Here is a 19703-nt window from a genome sequence, read left to right on the forward strand (position 1 = left end):
CCCACCCCCACAGGGGACCCAGGGTGCCCCCTCCCCCAGGGGGTCAATGATGCCCCCATACCCCCCCCCCCCCCAACGGGACCGCCGCGTCCGGGCCCCCCCACAAACGATCCCTTGTCCCCCACGTGGCTGCAGCCAGAAGCACTTTATGAAGGCCACGCCCCCTTCCGTGGCCCGGGCTTCCGGGGGGGGGGGTGTCAGCTGGGGGGGGGGGGGGGGGAAGGTCTCGCTATGGGGCAGCCGTGGGTCCAGTCCATCTGTGGGTCAGGTCTTTATGGGGCAACCGTGGGGCTGCCCCTCGGTTACGTCCATCTGTGGCTCCATCTGTGGGTCAGGTCTTTCTATGGGGCAGCCGTGGGGCTGCCCATGGGTCCGTCCGTGGGTCCAGTCCATCTGTGGGTCAGGTTATTTCTATGGGGCAGCTACGGGGCTCCCCCTTGGTTACATCCATCTGTGGGTCCGTCCGTGGGGTGAGGTGGGTCTCTCAGGACTCGCCGTGGGGCCAGCGCAGGCACCACTCGCAGGCGTTGTGGAACATGCGGAGCCAGGGGGCAGCGCCCCCCGCATCCCCCCCTGCCGTGGGGCGCCCCCAAGCTGGGGGCCACCAAGGCCATTGCCAAGGTCGCACCCCCCGCTCGGGGTGGGGCATGATGGCCAGGTGGCGGCCGCAGGGGGAGCAGAGGGCGGCCACCCCTCCCCCCGAGCCGTTGGGGTTCAGGGGGTACTCGGTTGTGGGGTGCCCCACATCATCCACGTAGCGCAGGGGGACCAGGCTCCCCTCCAGCGCCGCTGCCAGCCCCCCGGCATCCCGGAACTGGAACCGGCCTGGGGGAAAACGGGGGGTGGGTGGGGTGGGGTGGGGGGTGGGGGGTCAGCACACAGGCCAATGGGCCCCAGTGCCCCCAGCACGACCAGTGCCCCAGTGTGCCCGCTGCACCCAATGCCCCCAGTCTGCCCAGTGCACACAGCGTGCTCTGAGCCCTCCCAGCGCGCCCACTGCCCCCAGAGCTCTCCCAGTGCCCTCCCAGTGCGCCCAGAGCCCTCCCAAGCGTGCTGAGTGCCCTCCCAGTTACCCCAGAGCGTGCCCAGTGCTCCCGGTACCCCCCTGGCCCCACGCCTGCAGTACTGCCCCCCCCGCCCCGCTCCCTATGCCCCCCGTGCCCCCCCCGTGCCCCCCAGCACCCACCTTCCCCGTGGGCCACCCAGACGCCCAGGCAGGCGCCCGCCATCCCCCGCAGCATCAGCGCCGGCCCCGGCTGCACCCGCACGGCCACGAACCGCGACTCGAACCGCCCCGACAGGTTGGGGCTCAGCACCACCGCGGGGGCAGCCCCCGCCGCTGTGCCCCACAGCATCACGGACTGCCCCCGGGGGCGCCCCCCTGCAGGGACCCCCAAGGGTCCCCACCAGAGACACCCCCAGGGACACACGCTCCCCAGGGACCCCCAGTATCACCCCCACAGACCCCCCAGGGACACACGCTCCCCAAGGACCCCCAGTATCACCCCCAGGGACACCCCCCTGCAGGGACCACCCTGGGGACACCCCCCCAGGGACCCCCAGTATCACCCCCACAGACCCCCCCAGGGACACACGCTCCCCAAGGACCCCCAGTATCACCCCCACAGACCCCCCCAGGGACACACGCTCCCCAAGGACCCCCAGTATCACCCCCAGGGACACCCCCCTGCAGGGACCACCCTGGGGACACCCCTCCAAGGACCCCCAAGGGGATACTCCCAGGGCCCCCACCAGAGACCCCCGCATGGACACACTCCCCTGCAGGGACCACCCTGGGGACACTCCTCCAGGGACACCCCCCCAGTGACACCCCCAGGGACATCCCCCCCCCCCCCCCCAGGGACCCCCTGTGTCACCCCCAGACACACCCCTGGGGACACCCCCAAGAAGCCCCCCCCCAGGGACACCACAACACCCCCCAGGAGACACCTCGCCCAGGGGCTCCATGGGGACACTCCCAGGGACCCCCCTAGGGGACAGCCCCCAGAGGGACCCCGTGAGGACACCCCCACCCCCCAGGACACCCTCCCCGTGGGTGTCCCCGCCAGCACCCACCTTGGGGGGGTCCCACCCAGCCCAGCAGGGCCAGCAGCTGGCACCCATTGCAGACCCCCAGGCTGAAGGTGTCAGGGCGCTGGCGGAAGCGCTCGAGGGACCCCCGCACCCGCGGGTGGAAGCGCACGGCAGCCGCCCAGCCTTGGGGGGGGGGGAGGCAAGAGAAACTGGGGGGGTCATGGCACCCCGAAAATGGGAAGCCCAACACCCAGCACCCCAACATCTCCAAATTCTCCCCCCCAGCACCCACAAATTATCAGGAGTACCCCCAAAACAGGGTCACCCCAAAGCCAGGCACCCCCAAACCAGTAGCCCGGCACCCCCAAACCTGCCCTCTCAGCACATGGCACCCCAGCACCAGGGGCGCCACAGAACCCGTCACCCCAAAAACTGGGCACCCCCAAACCAGGGACATCCTGAAAATGGGCACCCCAAACCAGAGGCACCCCAAAACTGGGGAACGCACAGAACCAGCAGCACCCCAAACTCAGGGTTGCTTCATCTCAGGGGCACCCTGAATGCGGGGGCATCTCAACAGCGAGGCGACCAGAGCCAGCGGCACCCCTAAACCGGAGCACCCCAAAAACAAGGGTACCCCAAAAAAGGGTCACCCCCAAAACCGGGGGCACCATGAACCAGCAGCACCCCAAAACCTGCAGTGCCCTAAAGCACAGTCACCCCAAAGCAGGGGCACGGTGAAACAGCAACACCCCAAAACCAGCAGCACCCCAAACCACAGCCACCCCGCACCAGGACACCCCAAAACCAGCGTCACCCAAAACCTAGGAACACCCTAAAGCCATGGGCACCCTAAAACAGGGACACTCCAAACCACAGCCCCCCCAAAACCACCGGGGACCCTCAGACCCTACAGGGGTCCCCCAAACCACCCCTCCCCGTCGAAGTACGAAGCCCCCCGGGGTTCCCCCCTGAAGCGCCCCCAGGTTTGAAATGGGGGGGGGGGAGGGGTGTACCCCAACTTACCCTTGGCGGAGCCAAGGACATCGGCGTAGCTGAACCCCCCAACGAAGACGAGCCCCCGGAAGCCATCGAGGTTGGCGGAGCCCGAGCAGAGGTCCTCTGTCGTCACGTCCCACACCTGGGGACACCCCAACATCTGGGTCCCCCCGCACCTCGATACGAACCCCCAGATGCCTGGGACACCACCCCCCCCGGCTCCGGCCACCTGCACCCCCGCTGGGACACAGACTGGGGGCGGGGGGGAACACGCGTGGACCCCCGGGGTTCCTCACCTGGAAGCCGGCCATGAGGAAGGCGGCAGCCATCTCCCGGTCCCCGTTGCTGCCCTCCTCCCGCAGCACGGCCACGCGTGGCCCCGGCAGCTCTGCGGCAACGGAGTCACCCCCAGCCCCCCCAGGACCCCGTGACCCACCACGGGCCCCCAGACCTCCAGGAACCCCCACGTTCTCCTAGACTCCCCCTGCTGCTGAGACCCCCCTGTCTTCCAAGACCCCCCTGATCCCCAGACCCCCACGGTCCCCCAGACCCCCATGGCTCTCCAGACCCCCAGGGCTCCCCAGATGCCCATAACCACTCAGACCCCCATGATGACCCAGACCCTCATGACCACCCAGACCCCCATGGTCCCCCAGACCCCCATGGCTCTCCAGACCCCCATGGCTCTCCAGACGCCCATAACCACTCAGACCCCCATGATGACCCAGACCCTCATGATCGCCCAGACCCCCATGGTCCCTCAGCTCCCTCAAACCACCATGCTCCCCCACGACCCCCACGATCCCCCAGACCCCCATGACCTCCCAGCCCCGCCATGTCCCTCCATCCCCTCACCCATATGCCGGAGCAGGGGGGGCTCCTCCAGGTGGTCAAAAGTGAGGGTGAAGGTGGGTCCCCGGCGCCGGCGCAGCCCAGCCTCCTCCTGGGCCACACAGTCTGCGGCTGCCTGCTCCCGCTCCAGCCGGAAGCTGGTCTCCTCCCAGATGGCCCGCAGGTCCCCCACAGGCTCAGCCAGCATGGACACACCTGCCACCACCACCTGAACCTGCCACAGGGACACAGGGATGGTGAGGGACGTGGCCACCACCACCTGAACCTGCCACGGGGACGTGGAGATGGTGAGGGACATGGCCACCATCATGGCCACCACCACCAGAACCTGCCACGGGGACGTGGAGATGGTGAGGGACATGGCCACCATCATGGCCACCACCATCAGAGCCTGCCACAGGGACATAGGAATGGCGAGGGACATGGGGACATTGCCACCACCGTGGCCATCGCTATCACCACTGCATTCACACACACAGGACACAGGTACAGTCGGGGACCCAAGGACACCGCCATGGCCACCTCCTGTCCCACCATAACACCACGGGGACGCAGCCCTGGGGACACGGCCATGGCCACCTCCTGTCCCACCATAACACTATGGGGACGCAGCCCTGGGGACACGGCCATGGCCACCTCCTGTCCCACCATAACACCACGGGGACACAGCCCTGGGGACACGGCCATGGCCACCTCCTGTCCCACCATAACATCATGGGGATGCAGCCCTGGGGACAGGGCCATGGCCACCTCCTGTCCCACCATAACACTATGGGGACGCAGCCCTGGGGACACGGCCATGGCCACCTCCTGTCCCACCATAACACTATGGGGACGCAGCCCTGGGGACACGGCCATGGCCACCTCCTGTCCCACCATAACATCATGGGGACGCAGCCCTGGGGACACGGCCATGGCCACCTCCCATCCCACTAGGAGCCTGTGGGGACATATTTGCAGGTCCACATCCTCAGTCACCTGCGCCCACAGGGCCAGCGAGGGCCTCCTGACACCCCATGTCCCCCTGTCCCCTCACCATGGCGTCAGGCCCGTAAGGACCGCTGTGGCCAACAGGGACACAGCGCACACCGGCCTCCTGGTAGCGGCGGCAGATGTCCACGCTGGTGCCCACCGGCACCTCCAGCACCAGCCCCGGCTCCTCCGCGAACAGCACGGCCAGCGCTGGGGACAAGGGACAGCAGGGTGGAAGACTGTGACGTGGGACTTGGGGACAGGGGATAATGGGGGCATGGGGACAGGGGGTAACAGGGATATGGGGACATAAGGGACATGGGGACAGGGGACAGTGGGAATACGGGGACATGGGACAGAGAACATGAGGACATGCAGACATGGGACATAGGGGAAATGGGGATGTGGGGACACGAGGACACAGGGATGTGGAACACAGGGGACATGAGGACATGGGACAGAGGATATGGGGACAGGAGGACATAGGGACGTGGGGATGTGATGGCACGAGGACACGGGGACAGCAGAGAATGGGGATACGGGAACACGAGGACATGGGACACGGGGATGAGGCATGTGGGGACACGGAACATCTTTATGTGGGGGACAGGAGGACGTGGTGCACGTGACATGGGGACGTGGGAGGTGGGACATAGAGATGAGGGTTCTCCGGGGGTTCCCGGGGGTTCCCCAAGACGGGATGGTCCCCGGGGGTGGGGGAGGGGTCCCCAGGGTGGGGTGTCACCGGGGGGGGGGTGACAGTGACTCACGAGAGGCATCGGAGGGCACGGTGGCGATGTCCACCTGGAGGCCACAGTTGCCGGCGAAGGCCATCTCCAGCAGGCAGCCCAGCAGCCCCCCATCGCTCACGTCATGGCCCGCGCTCAGCCCCCGCTCTGGGGGGGGGGGGGGGGGGGCAGCGCCATCAGGGTCTGCCCCCGCGTCCCCCCGCCACTCCCCACCCCAACTCCAGAGCCCTCCAGGTCACCTCCTGTCACCCCACATCCCCCCCGCACCCCAATCCCCACCCCCCAACCCCCACTGCTACCCCCCCTTTTGTCCCAGAATCCTCCCCACCCCAGCCCCTCCCCACCCCCCCCCAGCCCCTCCCCACCCCCACCCCCCATATTCCCCCAGCCCCTCGGGGAGGGGGGTTCCCCCAACCCCTCCGGCACCCACCTTCGATGAGGCGCTGGGTGACACGGAAGGCGGCGGCCAGGACCTGGGGGTCCTCCAGGTCAGGGCAGCTGTCCCCCAGCTGCGAGAAGACCTGGGCCAGGGCGCTGCCCCCCCAGACGGTGCCGCCCCGGCTGAGCTGCACCCACAGCAGGGCTCCTGGGGGACCCAGACATCCAGGGGGACGCACAGCACCCCAAAAATCCCTCCAAAGACACCCCAGCCCCCCCCAGGAGCCACAGCACCCCAATACGTCCCCAGGGTGTCACCACCCCCCCCCGCCGGTCACACAAAAATCCTCCCGGGCACCCCAAAATCCATGGAGGGTCCCAACCCCCTGCAATCACCCCAAAATGCACCCAGGGATCCTGGCCCGCCCCCACAGCACCCCAAAACCTCCATGGGGGTGGGCCTGGATCCCTGAGACCCCCCCCCCAAAAAACCTCCCAGAATTGACAGGGCACCCCAAAGCCCCTATGGGGGGGCTCCCGGGTCCTTAAAGGCACCCCCACCCACCCCCCCCGGGGTCACAGCACCCCCAAAACCCCTATGGGGCTCCGTAAAGGTACCCCCAAATCTCTCCCTGGGTCACTGACCTTTCCCACCAGGACACTTGAGGTCAGGGGTGACGGTGGCCGTGATGTCAGGGCAGACGGCGTAGGCTGAGACCACCACGGTGCCTGGGCCGGGGTAGAGAGGTCACCTGGGGTCACCAGGGGGCTGGGGGTCTTGGGGGGGTCATGGTGGGGCACCCATGGCCAAGAGCAGGGGTGTTGGCACCCATGGATCTCAGTGCCATGGTGGGTGACATCCATGACTCACCACCGTGGTGGTGGCACCCATGGGTCCCCTGCTGTGGCACCCACGACCCATCACCATGGCGGTGGCACCCATGGGTCCCCTGCTGTGGCACCCACGACCCATCACCATGGCGGTGGCACCCATGGGTCCCCCACTGTGCCACCCACGACCCATCACCATTATGGTGGCCCCCACGACCCACCATCGTTGTGGTGGCCCCCACGACCCGTCCCCCTGGCAGTGCCACCCCTGGGTTCCTCCGCCGCAGCAGTGACGGTGGGGCCCGTGACCCAGGACCACCCCCCGCCCCCCGCCCCCGGCAGCGGGACTCACCGGGCGCCAGAACGGTTTGGGTGCCGACGCGGGCGGCCATGCTGAGCGAGTCCTTGCCCCCATCGACGGCCACGCCGAGGCGGTGCATGAGCCCCACCAGCCCCTCGCACGCTGTCACCAGTGCCCCCCCCTCCGCCCCCACCTTTGCCCCCCACATCCAGTTCCCCGAGCACTTCACATCCTGGGGACACAGAGAAGACAGGGACACAGGGACATCAGGACCACGCAGGGGGGACATGGAGATGCAGGGAACAAAGGGGACGTGGGGACACAAAAGGACACAGGGCAGGGGGGGAGGGGACAGGTGAGAGCCATGGCACGTCGCAGCCCCCTCCCCCACGTCCTGCCACCCTCGGCCCCCTCTGGCAGCTCCCAACCTCCCCTGTCACCTCCCACCTCGTGGCTGTGGCGGTGTGGACATGACACGGTGACCACAGCCATGCCGTGGCCCCTGTGGCCCCTGTGACTATGACGTGGGCCCGGTGACAGCGGCTCGGCCCCCAGAGGAGTGACGTGGGCCTGGTGGCTTCCATGGCCACGACGTGACCCTGTCATGGCCCCTGTGGCCGTGGTATGGCCCTGGTGTGACAACGACATGGCCCCCGTGGCCATGGCGAGCACCCTGCGGCCCCACGGTCTCTAGCTGCGCCATGGCCTGGCCGTGCCACAGTCCCCCCCGGCCAGGCCATGGCCATGCTGCGGTACCTGTGACCGTGGCCGTGGCCCCATAACCCCGCCCTGTAGCCACATCATGGTCTCAGGACCACAACGTGACAAGGCCACGACAGCGGGATGGTCCACGCGGCTGCGCCGTGGCCGCTGTTCTATGGTGTGGCCACACCCTAACCACGCCGTGACCGTGTCATCGCTCCCGTCCCCAAGCCATGGCCCTGCCGTGCGTGGTGGTAGCGTGTCCCTCACGGCACGGCCATCCCATGCCCACGCCAAAGCCATGCCGCTGCTCCCACGGCCGTGCGGTGGCAGCGGTGGCAGCGGTGGCAGCGGTGCGGTACTCACGCGGAGGTCAGTGATGCGGGCGAAGACGAGGTTGGTGAGGGCCTCGGCGAGGGCCAGGCGGGCGCCGGCGGCGGGGTCCAGCAGGCCCTTGATGGGTTGCTCGCCCAGCGCTGTGGCCGCCCCCACCGTGTCGAAGTGGGACAGGGCCACCACAGCCACGTCGGCTAGCGGCGTGTGCAGGGGCCCCACGCACTGCTGCTGGGCCACCAGCCCCGTCACCGAGCGGTCCACCTGCCCCGGGGACAGCAGCATCAGCAGGGGACACAGGCCGGGAGGTGGCCATAGGGACAGGCTTTGTGGGGGACAGGGTGGGGACACGTTGGGGACATGGGTGAGATGCATCCCGGGGGGACAGGGACATGGGCCAGGGCAGTTCCTGGAGCGTGGCATTGAGCGGGGGGACACAGGGCGGGACACACCATGGAGGGACACGGCATGGGACACAAGGGGGACGCGGACACACTGGGAAAAGCATCAGGGACACGGAGGGGGATTGGTGACACCAAGAGGGACCGGTGACACAAAAGGTACCGGTGGCACAGAGGGGATAAGGGATGTGGAGGGCATTCGGGACACAGAGGGGACTGGTGGCACAGAGGGACATAGAGGGGGACACAGAGGAGACCACGGCCACGGAGAGGGTCAGGGATGCGGACGGGACAGTGGCCATGAAGTAGGTTGGGGACACGGAGGGGACCAGGGACGCGGAGGGGACCACAGCTGCCAGGGATGCAGGCCCAGGGGGGCCAGCTGGCGCCCAGGGGGACCCGGGGGGACATGGGGGGACGCGCAGGGACACAGGTACCTTGTTGGTGAGGTAGCGCTTGCTGGCCACGGCCGGGAGCCGCAGGACCCGCTCCAGCGCCTGCCGCACCGACAGCGCCGGGGGCAGCGCCAGCGGGCGCAGGGTGGGGGGCACCCGCTGCAGCACAAACTCCTGGGGGGCACAGGGGACGGGGACCCCATCGCCACATGGGTCCCCATTCCCAACTGGAGGGTCCCCCTCCCCACTGAGGTGTCCCCCATTGGGTGGTCCCCATCACCACGGTGGGCCTCAACCCCACTGGGTCTCCCCACCCCCAGCGGGGGGATCCTCAGCACCCAAGGGGTGTCCGTCAGGTCCCCCCAGCGACCCCCTGCCCCCTGCCCCCCCCTCACCTTGCGGGGCATCTTGCCCAGCACCCACTCGAGCTCCAGGTTGACGGGGGTGGGCAGCCCCTTGTGGGACCCCCCCTCGGGCACCGGTGCCTCCAGGTCATCCACCAGCACAATCTGGGGTGGGGGACGGGGGGGTGGCTCAGCGGGGCTGGGGCACCCCCAAACTGCCCCCCAGGAACCTTCCTGCTCCCCAGAGACCCCCCCAAAGGACCTCATGTACCCCCCAAAACTCCCCTTGCCCAACAGGGACCCCCAAAAGCCATCCCCCAGACCCCACCCCGTGTCCCTCAATCTCTCGAGGTCCCTCCAGGTCCACGTGTGCCCCCATGGCCCTGTGTGTTACTGTGTCCCCCGCGTCCCCACGTCCCGTGTCCCCGTGTCCCCACGCCCCATGTCCAACATCCCCACGGTCACCCCCATGTCCCTGCACCGTGTCTCACGTCCCCATATCCCACGTCCCCCTTGTCCCCACATCCCCAGATCCCATGTCCCCACCCCCCCCACCCCCACACGTCCCCAGGTCCCCCGACCCCCTCTGTGCCCCCTTACCCGCCCGTCCCCGGTGATGGTCCCCACCACGCAGAGGGGGCAGCGCTCGCGGGCGGCCAGGCGACGCAGCATCCCCAGCCGGGGCGGCCGCACCAGCAGCGCGTTGGACTCCTGGTACTCGGCCCCCCACAGCTCCAGCACGCTCAGAGTTGGGTCCCCCCGCTGCCACCACCCATGTCACCATGACTGGGGCACCGCGGGTGCGGGGGGGGGGAGGGGGAGGCAGGGGGCACCGAGGGGACAAAGGGTCCCAGGGGGGGCAGGCAGCACCGAGGGGACAAGGGGCACCAGGAGGGCACTGGGGTCTGGGGGGCATGGTGGGGATAGGGGTGCTGGGGGACCCTAGGGGACATGGGGGGTCCCTGAGGGCACCTGGGGGGGGGGGGAGCAGGTACACAATGGGATGTCGGGCATCCCATGGGCTTTTTGGGGCACCTGGGGGACACAGTGGGGGTGGGGTGCACCCCGGGGGGTCTATGGGGCTGGGGACATCCAAGGGTTCCCACAGGGAGGGGGGATGGGATGGGTGTCCTGTGGGTGCAGGGATCTGGGTGGGGGGATCCTGGGGATGGGGGATCCTGGGGAGGGGGGTGTTCCATGGGTAGGGGTCTCCCATGGGGGCGGGGGGTCCTGTAGGGGGAGTGTCCCATGGGTGGGCGAGGTCCCATGGGTGGAGGTCTTGTGGATGGGAGGGGTCCCATCAGTGGGGGGTCCCATGGGTTGGAGTCCTGTGGGTGGGGGCTCCCGTGGGGGGGGGGGGGGGGTGTCCTGTAGAGGAGGGGGTCCCGTGGGTGGGAGGGGTCCCATGGGTGGGGGTGGGGTGTCCCAGTACCTGGAAGCGGCTGGCATAAATGACAGCCCCCGCTGGCTCGCTGAGCTCCTTCAGGACGTTCCCTGGGGACAGCAGTGATGGGGATGCTGGGGACCCCCGCCATGTGCCCCCACATTGCCCCATGTCCCCATGTCCCCGTCCCTCTCCCCCTGCTCCATGTCCCCATGCTATTGCCACCAGCCCCCTGGTCACGGAGAGCGGAGACAGGGTTGTCATCACCCTGTGTCCCCCCACGTCCCCCTGTGACCCTGTTCCCCCCCGATGTCCCTATGACCCCCGTGTCCCCCCCATGTCCCCGTACCGTTGCCACCAGCCCCCTGGTCATGGATGCTGCAGATGGGGTTGTCGCCCCCGCTCTCGATGCAGCCCCGCAACACCCGGTTCATCTTCTGCTCCATCTCAGCGTCCCCCCGCTGCACTGCCCCCGCATCCCGCTCCTCCGTGTTGTCCCCCTGCACCTGGGGACACCGCGGGGACACAGACCCACAACATGGGGACACCCCCCCCCCCCCCCCGATCCCCACAGCCCACCTCCTACTGGTCTCTCCCCCTTACCTGGATGGAGGAGGCAGCCCCTCCGCCGACACCGATGCGGTACACAGGGCCCCCCACTTTCACCACCAGCATCCCTGGGGTGGGGGGACACGTGTGGGAGACCCCCCCAGGCCCCGCAAAGAGCTTGTGATTCCTGGGGGGGGGGGGGGCGGGATTTGGGGGGTCCTACGGTGGGCTACGTTATGGGGCTATGTTATGGGCTATGTTTGGGGGTCTCGGGGGGGTTTAGGGGTTCTGGGGGAAGTTGGGGGGCCCATGGGGATTTGGGGGTCTTGAAAGAAGCTTGAGAGTCCCACGGAGGGATTGGGGGTCCCAGGGAAGTTTGGGGGACCCATGGGGATTTAGAGGTCTGGAAGAAGTTGGGGGATTCTATAGGGATTTGGGGGTCCCACGGAGGGTTTGGGGGTCCCATGGAGGGTTTGGGGGTCCCAGGGGAAGTTTGGGGGCCCCACGGAAGGGTTGGGGGTCCCAGAGCTGGGGTCTCACCTGGCTCAGGGGGCTCCTTGCGGACGTGGTCATCCTCGATGGCACCAATGCCACCACTGAACATGATGGGTTTGATCCACTCCCGCCGCTGCCCCCCCGGCAGCACCTGCCCGAAGGAGCGGGCAAAGCCTGGGGACAGCCCACGGTGTCACCTCCCTGTCACCCCAAAGCCATCCGTCATGTGGCCACCACCCCAAGGGGGTCCCCAGGGGTCCCCCAAGGCCATGGAGGTCTCCAAATGCCCCTGAAAGGTCTTTAAACATCGCCAAGGTCCCCAAGGCAGAGCAATGTCCCTAGGAACATGGGTGTCACCTAGAGGGTCCCCAGATATCCCAGAGGTCCCCAAGATCATGGAGATCTCCAGGAGTCCCCGAAAGATCTTTAAACGTCCCCGAGGGTCCCCAAGGCCACGGAGGTCTTTGGGTGTAAGCTGGAGGGTCACCAAAATGTCCCAGAGGTCCCCAAGGCCACGGGGTGTCCCCAAGGGTCCCCAGGATCTTTGGGTGTTCCTGGAAGGTCCCCAAATGTCCTTGGGGTCGCTAAAGGCTGCAGGTTGTTCCCAAGGGTCCCCAAGACCATGGAGGTCTTCAGTGTCCCTGGAGGGTGCCTGAATGTCCCCGGGGGTCCCCAAGTGTCCCCGGGGGGGGGGTGGGGGGTGGGTCCCCACTCACCGGCCAGCACCGGCTCCCCAAATTTGTTGCCATAGTCACTGGCCCCGTCGCTGGCCCCGATGGCGATTTCCAGAGGGCGGGCGAAGGATCGGGGGTACGGCTGCGCCCCGTCTTCCCACGGCAGCTCATAGCCTGGGGCGGGGGGCACACAGGGGGGTCCCCGTCCGGCCAGGGTGGGGGCAGGTTTGGGGGGGTCCCAGGTTTGGGGGGATCTCGGGGTGTTTTGGGGCGTTCAATGAAGTCTGGGGGAGTCTTGCGGAGGTTTGGGGGGGCCCCAGGAGTTGGGGGGGGGGGGGAGGGTGCTTAAGGAATTGAGGGAGTTTTAGGGGGGGGGTCGGTGGGTTATTGGGGGTCTTGGGGGTTCTCAGTGGTACTGGGGAATCCCAAGGGGGGTCTGGGGGGGCAGGGGGTTATGAAGGGGTTGGGAGACCCCAGGAGTTGGGGGGTCCCAGGGGGCTGTTTGAAGGGGGGGGGGGTGGTCCCTGGGGTATTGGGGGTCCCGAGGGTGTGGGGGGGCCCGGGAAGGTTTCTCAGGGTCCCAGGAGTATTGAGGGGGTCTGGGAGAGATGGGGGGGGGTCCCAGACGCTTTATGGGATTGGAGGGGTTTGGGGGGGGCATCTCAGAGGGGTCGGGGGGTGCCAGGGGGGTGGGAGGGGGGTTCCCTGCACTATACTGAGGGGCCCCGGGGGTCCTGTGGGGTTTAGGGGGAGTCTTAGGAGTATTGGGGGGTCCCAGGAGGTTTCGGGGTGGGTGGGTGGGGGGTGTCTCTGGATTACCGGGGGGCACCAAGGGGTCTGGGGGCTCCCCAGGGAGTTGGGAGGGTCCGGGGCGGGGGTCCCTCAGGGCGTGCTGAGGGTCTCACCGGGGATGAGCAGGTTGCCGAAGCTGTACCCGGCGGTGCCGGCGATGACGTGGGCACCGCGGCCAGTGCACTGCACGTCCCGGATGCGGCCCCCCGTCCCCGTCGTCGCCCCGCTGAAGGGGGCCACAGCTGGGGGGGGGGAGGGGCAGGTTAGGACACCCCTACTCCTCGCGTCGCCCCCAGCCCCCTCCCCCAACCCCACTGACCGGTGGGGAAGTTGTGGGTCTCGGCGGTGAAGATGACGTGGCGGATGGTGGTCCTCTTCTCAAAGGGACTGGGCTCAGCCGGGTCCCGCGGCCACAGCGTCGTCACCGGCACACCCCGGATGGCGCTGCGGTGACAAGGGACATGTCACACACCCCCACCCCCCCACCCCCCCCACCCCACCCCCCGCGGTGGGGCCACACCGCAAGGCACAGGCATCCATGGGTGATGGAACCATCCCGATCTGGGTGCCACCGTCACCCCTGGGCGAAGGGTCCCCCAAGGTCCATGCTGCGGGTACCCCTGGGTGACAGGAGCCCCCCCGTGCCCACGCCATGGCACCGCCCAATCTCCACATCATCATCACCCACGGGACCCCCAAACCCCCACGCCATGGCCCGACCTCCACATCGTCATCACCCGTGGCCCACGGGACCCCCCCAAGCCCCCATGCCATGAGCACCCACAGCTGATGGACCCTCACCCAAAGTCCACAGCACGGTCACCCGTGGCCAAAAGCCACCCAAGGGCCCTGGCATGGCGCTACGGGGGGCACCCGGGGGTCTCACCTGCTGTTGTCGGAGAACTTGATGACGTTGTTGGGGTTGCTGGAGCTCTGGGTCCCCATGATGCTCTGGAAGAGCGACTGTGGCTTCTCCTGCCCATCCACCACCAGCCGCCCCTTGAAGAACCAGTGGCGGCTGTGCTCGCTGGGGACACGGGGACATGGTCACAGGGGCAGCGTCACCACGGAGGACGTGGGCACGGGAGGTGGCATCCATGGGGATGCAGGAATGTGGTCACGGGGGGTGGCATCAACGGAGGAGGACACGGTCGTGGGGAGGTGGCATCAACAGGGGGGACATAAGGGTGGGGACACGCTGGGGGTGACATGGAGGGACATTGTGGGGGTACATGAGGGGTCACATGGCAGGGCTGGGGGGGGGGGATGTCGGGGGGGAGCCGCCAAAGCGGGGGGTCAGGGCTGTCCAGGGGATTTGGGGGGACAGCGGGGGGTGGTCAGAGAATCGGGGTGGGGTGGGGGTGGGGTGGGGTTGGGGAGTCACAGGAATTTGAGAAGTTGGGGAGTTCAGTGGGATTTGGGGGGGGGGGGGGGTGTCAGGGGTTGGGGGGGCACAGTGGTGCCAGGGGGGACTCGGTGGGGGTCGGGGAGTTCGGGGGTCTCCAGGGGATGGGGGGAAGGCTCTGGGGAGAGCTGGGAGGTCGGGAGGTCCAGGGTGGGGGGACGTCAGAGGGACCTGGGGGGGGTCCGGGGGGCACCTGTTGGACTGGGCCAGGTCGAAGCACTCCACCGAGGTGGGGTTGCGGCCGGCAGCGCGGAAGAGGCGCGTGTAGTACTGCACGTCCCAGGGGTCGAAGGCCAGGCCTGGGGAGACACCAGTGTCCCCAAGGGTCCCCAGGGACACCCCTGCCACCCCCGCCGTGCTCCCCCCCCCCCCAGGTCTCTCGACTCACACCCGGGCGGCGGTCAGCACCCTCCGGGGACACCTGTGTCCCCATGACCCCTTGTCCCCAAGTGTCCCCATGTCATCATCCTCTTGTCCCTAAGCGTCCCCATGTCATCATCCCCTTGTCCCCAAGTGTCCCTATGTCATCATCCCCCTGTCCCATGTCCTCCGTGTCCCCACCACCTCATGTGCCACGTCCCCACGTTCTCATCTCCCACGTTCTCATGTCCCCTTCTCCCCATGTCCCCAAGCACCCCCATGCTCTCCACATCCTCGTGTCCTCTTGTCCTCCGTGTCCCCATGTCCCCAAGCACCCCCATGTTCTCCATGTCCTCGTGCCCTCTTGTCCTCCATGTCCCCATGTCCCCAAGCACCCCCATGTTCTCCACATCCTCGTGCCCTCTTGTCCTCCGTGTCCCCGTGTCCCCAAGCAGCAACACATTCCTCTGTCCCCCTAATTCCCTCATGTCCCCCCTCGTCCCCATGTCCCCAGGTACCCCCATGTCCCACGTCCACCTCACATCCCCCAGTGTCCCCCTACCCAGCTCACGGTCCGCTTGCTCCAGGGCCTGGGGGCCACCCCCCAGGACATCGATGGTGGTGACAGGGACCGGGCACACGGGGACCTCGAAGGTGGCCAGCGGCTCCGGGTAGAGCTGCTCCGTCATGGGGTCCCGCAGCGCCCGCCCCAGCCGCCCCGCCGCCCCCGCCGGCGGCTGCCCCTCGAACTGGGGGAGACATGACCCCACACCGTGTCGTCCCTCAGCCGGTGGGGACCCCCGCGGGGGCTCTCCCAGACAGGGGGACACAGGGAAAACCAGAAAGTAGGGGACAGCAGGAACCCAAGGACAGGTGGGCACTGTGACCCCCCCAAGAACAGATGAGTGGGGGGGGGGGGCGGACCCTGGGGACAGGGTAATACAGGGACCCCCAGGGAAAAACAGGGATGGGTGGGACATGGGGACCCCAGGGGACAATGGGACCCTTGAGACAGCCAGAGATGGGGGGACCCCCAGGGCCACAGGGACCCCCAGGGCCAGCCAGGGTCAGGGGGACCCCTGGGGCCACAGGACCCCTGGGGACAGGGGGACCACCAGAAGAGCCGATGTTCCCCATGTCCCCAACGCCCTCAGTGCCCCCAGTGCTCCCTATGCCCCCAGTGCCCTCGATGTCCCCAATGTCCTCGATGTCCCCAATGTCCCCAGTGCCCTCGATGTTCCCAACGCCCCCCAAGCCCCCAGCGTCCCCAGTGCCCCCCATGCCGTTCCCACCCCCGGTGCCCACCTGGAGCAGGAGGCGGCGGGAGCGCTCCAGGCGCTGCACGCGGCTCAGCCCGGCCGCCCGGCAGAGGGACACGGCGTTGGTGGAGGCGGCCGTGGAGACCCCCAGCCTGCCGGCACCCACAGCACCCGTGGGACACCCCCAGGACGCATGGGACCCCCAGCTCCCGTGGGAACCCACCCCCCCAGGACCCCCCACACCCATGGGACACCTACTCACACCCACAGGACCCCCAGCCCCCATGGGAACCCCAACACCCAGGACCCCCCACACCCATGGGACACCTACTCACACCCACGGGACACGCCCAGGACGCATGGGACCCCCACCCCCCCATGGGAACCCCAACATCCATGGGACAGCCCCCCGCCCAGGACCCCCCCCACCCACGGGACACCTACTCACACCCACGGGACCCCCAGCCCCCCATGGGACAAACCCCAGGACGCCTGGGAGCCCCCGCCCCCAGCACCCATGGGTCCCCCGCCAGGCCCCCCCGCACCCATGGGACACCCCCTCCCCTTACCTGGGCCCAATCTCCAGCAGCAGGTGGGGGCCCTGGGGGCGCAGGAAGCTTTGGGGGGCCACCTCGTCCCCCTCACCCAGGGGGGACCCCAGGAGCCAGCGCAGGATCCGGCCTTCCTCCGCGTCGGGGGGGGTCTCCCCTGCGCAGCACAAACACTGGCACTGCCTCCCCCAGCCAACCCCCCCCAGCCATTGCCCCCCCCCCCCCCGCAGAGACCCCCCAAACACCCCTCAATGCACCCCAACACGCCCCAGCCCCCCCCCCCAGCCCTCTGAGACTCCCCAAAGTCCCCATCAGCCGCTGACTGCCCCGGACCCCCCGTCCCCTGCCATGCCCCCCCCTGTCCCCCCCATCCCCCCATGTACCCCCACCGGTCCCCCAGGTCCCCAGATCGCCCAAGCCCTCGTGTCCCACCACGCTCCCGTGTCCACCCAGGTCCCCAAAGCCCCCCGCCACCCCATGTCTCCCCCCCTTGTCCCCCCACCATGTCCCCCCATCCACCCTGTCCCCCACATCCCCATGTCCCCCCCTGTCCGTGTGTCCCCCACATCATCACCCCGCCCCCCCCCCCCCGCCCCATACCGTCCCAGGCCAGGTAGTAGCAGAGCTCGCAGGTGACAGCGGTGACTCCCGGCTCCACAGCCCTGGCCACCCGCAGCGGGGACCCCCAGCCCCAGCCCTGAGGGGGCCCCCCCGGCCCCTCCCCCCGAGCCCCCCACCCGCTCGGGGGGGCCTGGCCGCACGTAGAACCGCAGCAGCTGCATCTGGGGGGGGGGGGAGGGGACAGGGACAGAGAGGGTGGAAGGGGCCCGGATACCGGGGGGACCCCCCAAGTATCCCCAGACGTGGGAACACCCGACCCCCCCCCCCCCCAAAATTCGGGAACCCCAACTCCCAGGGGGCCCCTAAGCCCGGGGAACCCCCAAAGGACCCCTAAAACCCGGGGAACCGCCAAACCTCAGGGACCCCCAAACCCCATGGACCCCCACCCCCCGCGCGGACCCCCCGGGGATCCCCCCGACCACCACCGGGGGGTCCCCCCCCTTACGTCACTAAGGGGTTCCCCCTCCTACGTCACAACAACGCCCCATACCACGTGGTGCAACCCACGCGGGACCCGGGACACCCCCCCGGGGTCCCCCCCACGTCACGCCGCGTCACGCGTGACACACGCACCCCGCACGGCGCGCGCTCCGCAGCCTCCGGTCCCGCCGCCGCCGCGAGACCGCCAGGAGCCGGGGGGGGGAGGGGAACGGGGGGTGACCCCCCTGCCCCCGCCCCCTGCCGCTGGTGGGAGCCGGCCGCCCCTCCTCCCCCTCCACAGCCATCGGGGGGGGGGGGGGGGGGGAGGGGGAGGAGGGGGAGGAGGGGGAGGGGGGCCCATCCCCCACCCCACTGTGGCATCCAACCAGGTGAACTGGTCAGTGCCCCTCCCCCCACGCCGCGAACCCAGGTGTCACGGGTGGGGGAGGGGACAGACACCCCACCACCCCAAAACCCCCCATGGAGTGGAGGGGGGGGAGCCGGGTGGGGGAGGGGATAGGCCCCCCCCTCCCCCCGGAGGTTCAGGGGGAGCACTCGGGGCGGGGGGGGGGGGGGGGGGGGGGGGTCCGTCTTCCTGCCTCCCCACCCCCATCCCATTGGCTTAGCGGTGGGGGAGGGGCGCCGCGAAAGCTTCTGGGTAACACCGCCCCTCCCACTCATGCCCCCCCCCCCCCCCCCCCGCCCCCCCAAGGCCAGACCCGACCGCGGGACTCGGGGGCGGGGGGGGGCACCGGGCCAGGGGGGCGGAGGGGGGTGTGTGTGGAAGGTCACAGGTGACATCACTGGTGACATCGCCGGTGACATCACCTGGCCTTGGAGACGGACTGTGGCCCCGGGGTGGGCGGGGCAGTGGGCGGGGCTATGCAAATGATTGTGTGCACGTCGTGCCGCGGCTTGGGACATGCTGTGCCCGTGGTGTCCCCTGTCCCATGATGTCCCATGTCCCCCTGGGGCACCGTGTCCCCATGGCAGCGGTGTCCCTCATCCCCACACTGAGCTGTCCCCGCACTGAGACGTCTCCATGGTGCTGGTGTCCCTCGCCCCATGGCTGGAGTGTCCCCATGGCTGGAGTGTCCCCATGGCTGTGGTGCCCCTCACCCCCACAGCATTTGTGTCCCCTGTCCCCAGGGGCATCATGTCCCCATGGTGTCTGTCATCCCCATAGGTCATGGTGTCCCCGTGGCCATGGTGTCCCACATCCTCACTATTACGGTGACTCATGAGCACAATGACTGAGGTGTCACCATGTCCCCATGGCCATGGTGGTGCCATGGTCAGCTGTCCCTTGTCCACAAACACAGTCCCAATCCATGCAGGGGTGGGGGAGGGGCCACGTTTATTCCCTGTGTCCCCCCCCCCACGGTGGAGGGACACAGGGGACATTCAGGTGGGGGCTGCTGGGGAAACTGAGGCAGGGCTGAGGGAGGTGGGGACCTTGGAGATGGCCCAAGGAGATTGGGGACATCCTAGGAGGGAGTTGGGGACATCTGGGGAGGTTGGGGACACATTTGGGGATGGGCCAAGGAGGTAGGGGACATCCAGGAGGGTTGGAGACATTCCATGGTGGGGGGGTTGGGGACACACTGGGGGGGGTGATGATGGGATGGGGAAGGCTGGGGTGTCCTGGGGGAGGTTGGGGACACACCAGGGGGGTTGGGGACACGCTGGAGGGTGGGGGGATGGGGAGGCTGGGGACACCCAGGGAAGTTGGGGATGACCCAAGGAGGTTGGGGAGCCCCAGGGAGGGTTGGGGACATCTGGGGAGGTGGTTGGGGACATCTAGGAGGGTTGGGGACATCCAGGAGGGTTGGGGACATCCAGGAGGGTTGGGGACACGTTTGTGGCTAGTCCAAGGAGTTTGGGGACCCACCGGGGGGGCGG

The 19703-nt window shown here is 68.6% G+C and overlaps 1 protein-coding gene across 2 annotated transcripts; it reads right to left on the reverse strand.

Moving 5' to 3' along the window:
* Positions 1-130: 130 nt before the first annotated feature.
* On the reverse strand, positions 131-18350 carry PFAS (phosphoribosylformylglycinamidine synthase). Of its 2 annotated transcripts, XM_080365589.1 has the most exons (30): positions 17955-18350; positions 17361-17542; positions 16779-16917; positions 16256-16361; positions 15513-15699; positions 14784-14889; positions 14072-14212; positions 13505-13629; positions 13299-13427; positions 12436-12567; positions 11765-11893; positions 11279-11352; positions 11025-11181; positions 10724-10785; positions 9892-10053; positions 9343-9456; positions 8990-9121; positions 8185-8415; positions 7168-7348; positions 6630-6713; positions 6037-6192; positions 5628-5753; positions 4922-5067; positions 3889-4099; positions 3330-3421; positions 3061-3175; positions 2077-2217; positions 1187-1339; positions 446-825; positions 131-318 (listed from the first exon to the last, which is right to left on the reverse strand). In XM_080365589.1, exons 1-29 carry the CDS (start codon positions 18104-18106, stop codon positions 485-487), a joined length of 4206 nt encoding a protein of 1401 aa, XP_080221715.1. In that variant the 5' UTR covers positions 18107-18350; the 3' UTR covers positions 131-318; positions 446-484. The 2 variants fall into 2 exon arrangements, with proteins under 2 accessions (XP_080221715.1, XP_080221714.1); XM_080365588.1 differs by having other exon boundaries at positions 131-825.
* Between the last annotated feature and the right edge of the window lie 1353 nt (positions 18351-19703).

The sequence above is a fragment of the Falco punctatus genome (genome assembly GCF_963210335.1).
Source record: "Falco punctatus genome assembly, chromosome: 15".
NCBI lineage: Eukaryota > Metazoa > Chordata > Aves > Falconiformes > Falconidae > Falco > Falco punctatus.

Coding starts and splice junctions, on each gene's coding strand:
- PFAS (XM_080365589.1), bottom strand. CDS start 18,106: ATGGCTGTGGAGGGGGAGGAGGGGCGGCCGGCTCCCACCAGCGGCAGG. Junction 11,182..11,278: donor GGGCTGCCTCCTCCATCCAG/GTAAGGGGGAGA, acceptor CGGTGTCCCCAG/GTGCAGGGGGACAACACGGA. Junction 6,714..7,167: donor CCAAACCGTTCTGGCGCCCG/GTGAGTCCCGCT, acceptor ACCCCGGCCCAG/GCACCGTGGTGGTCTCAGCC.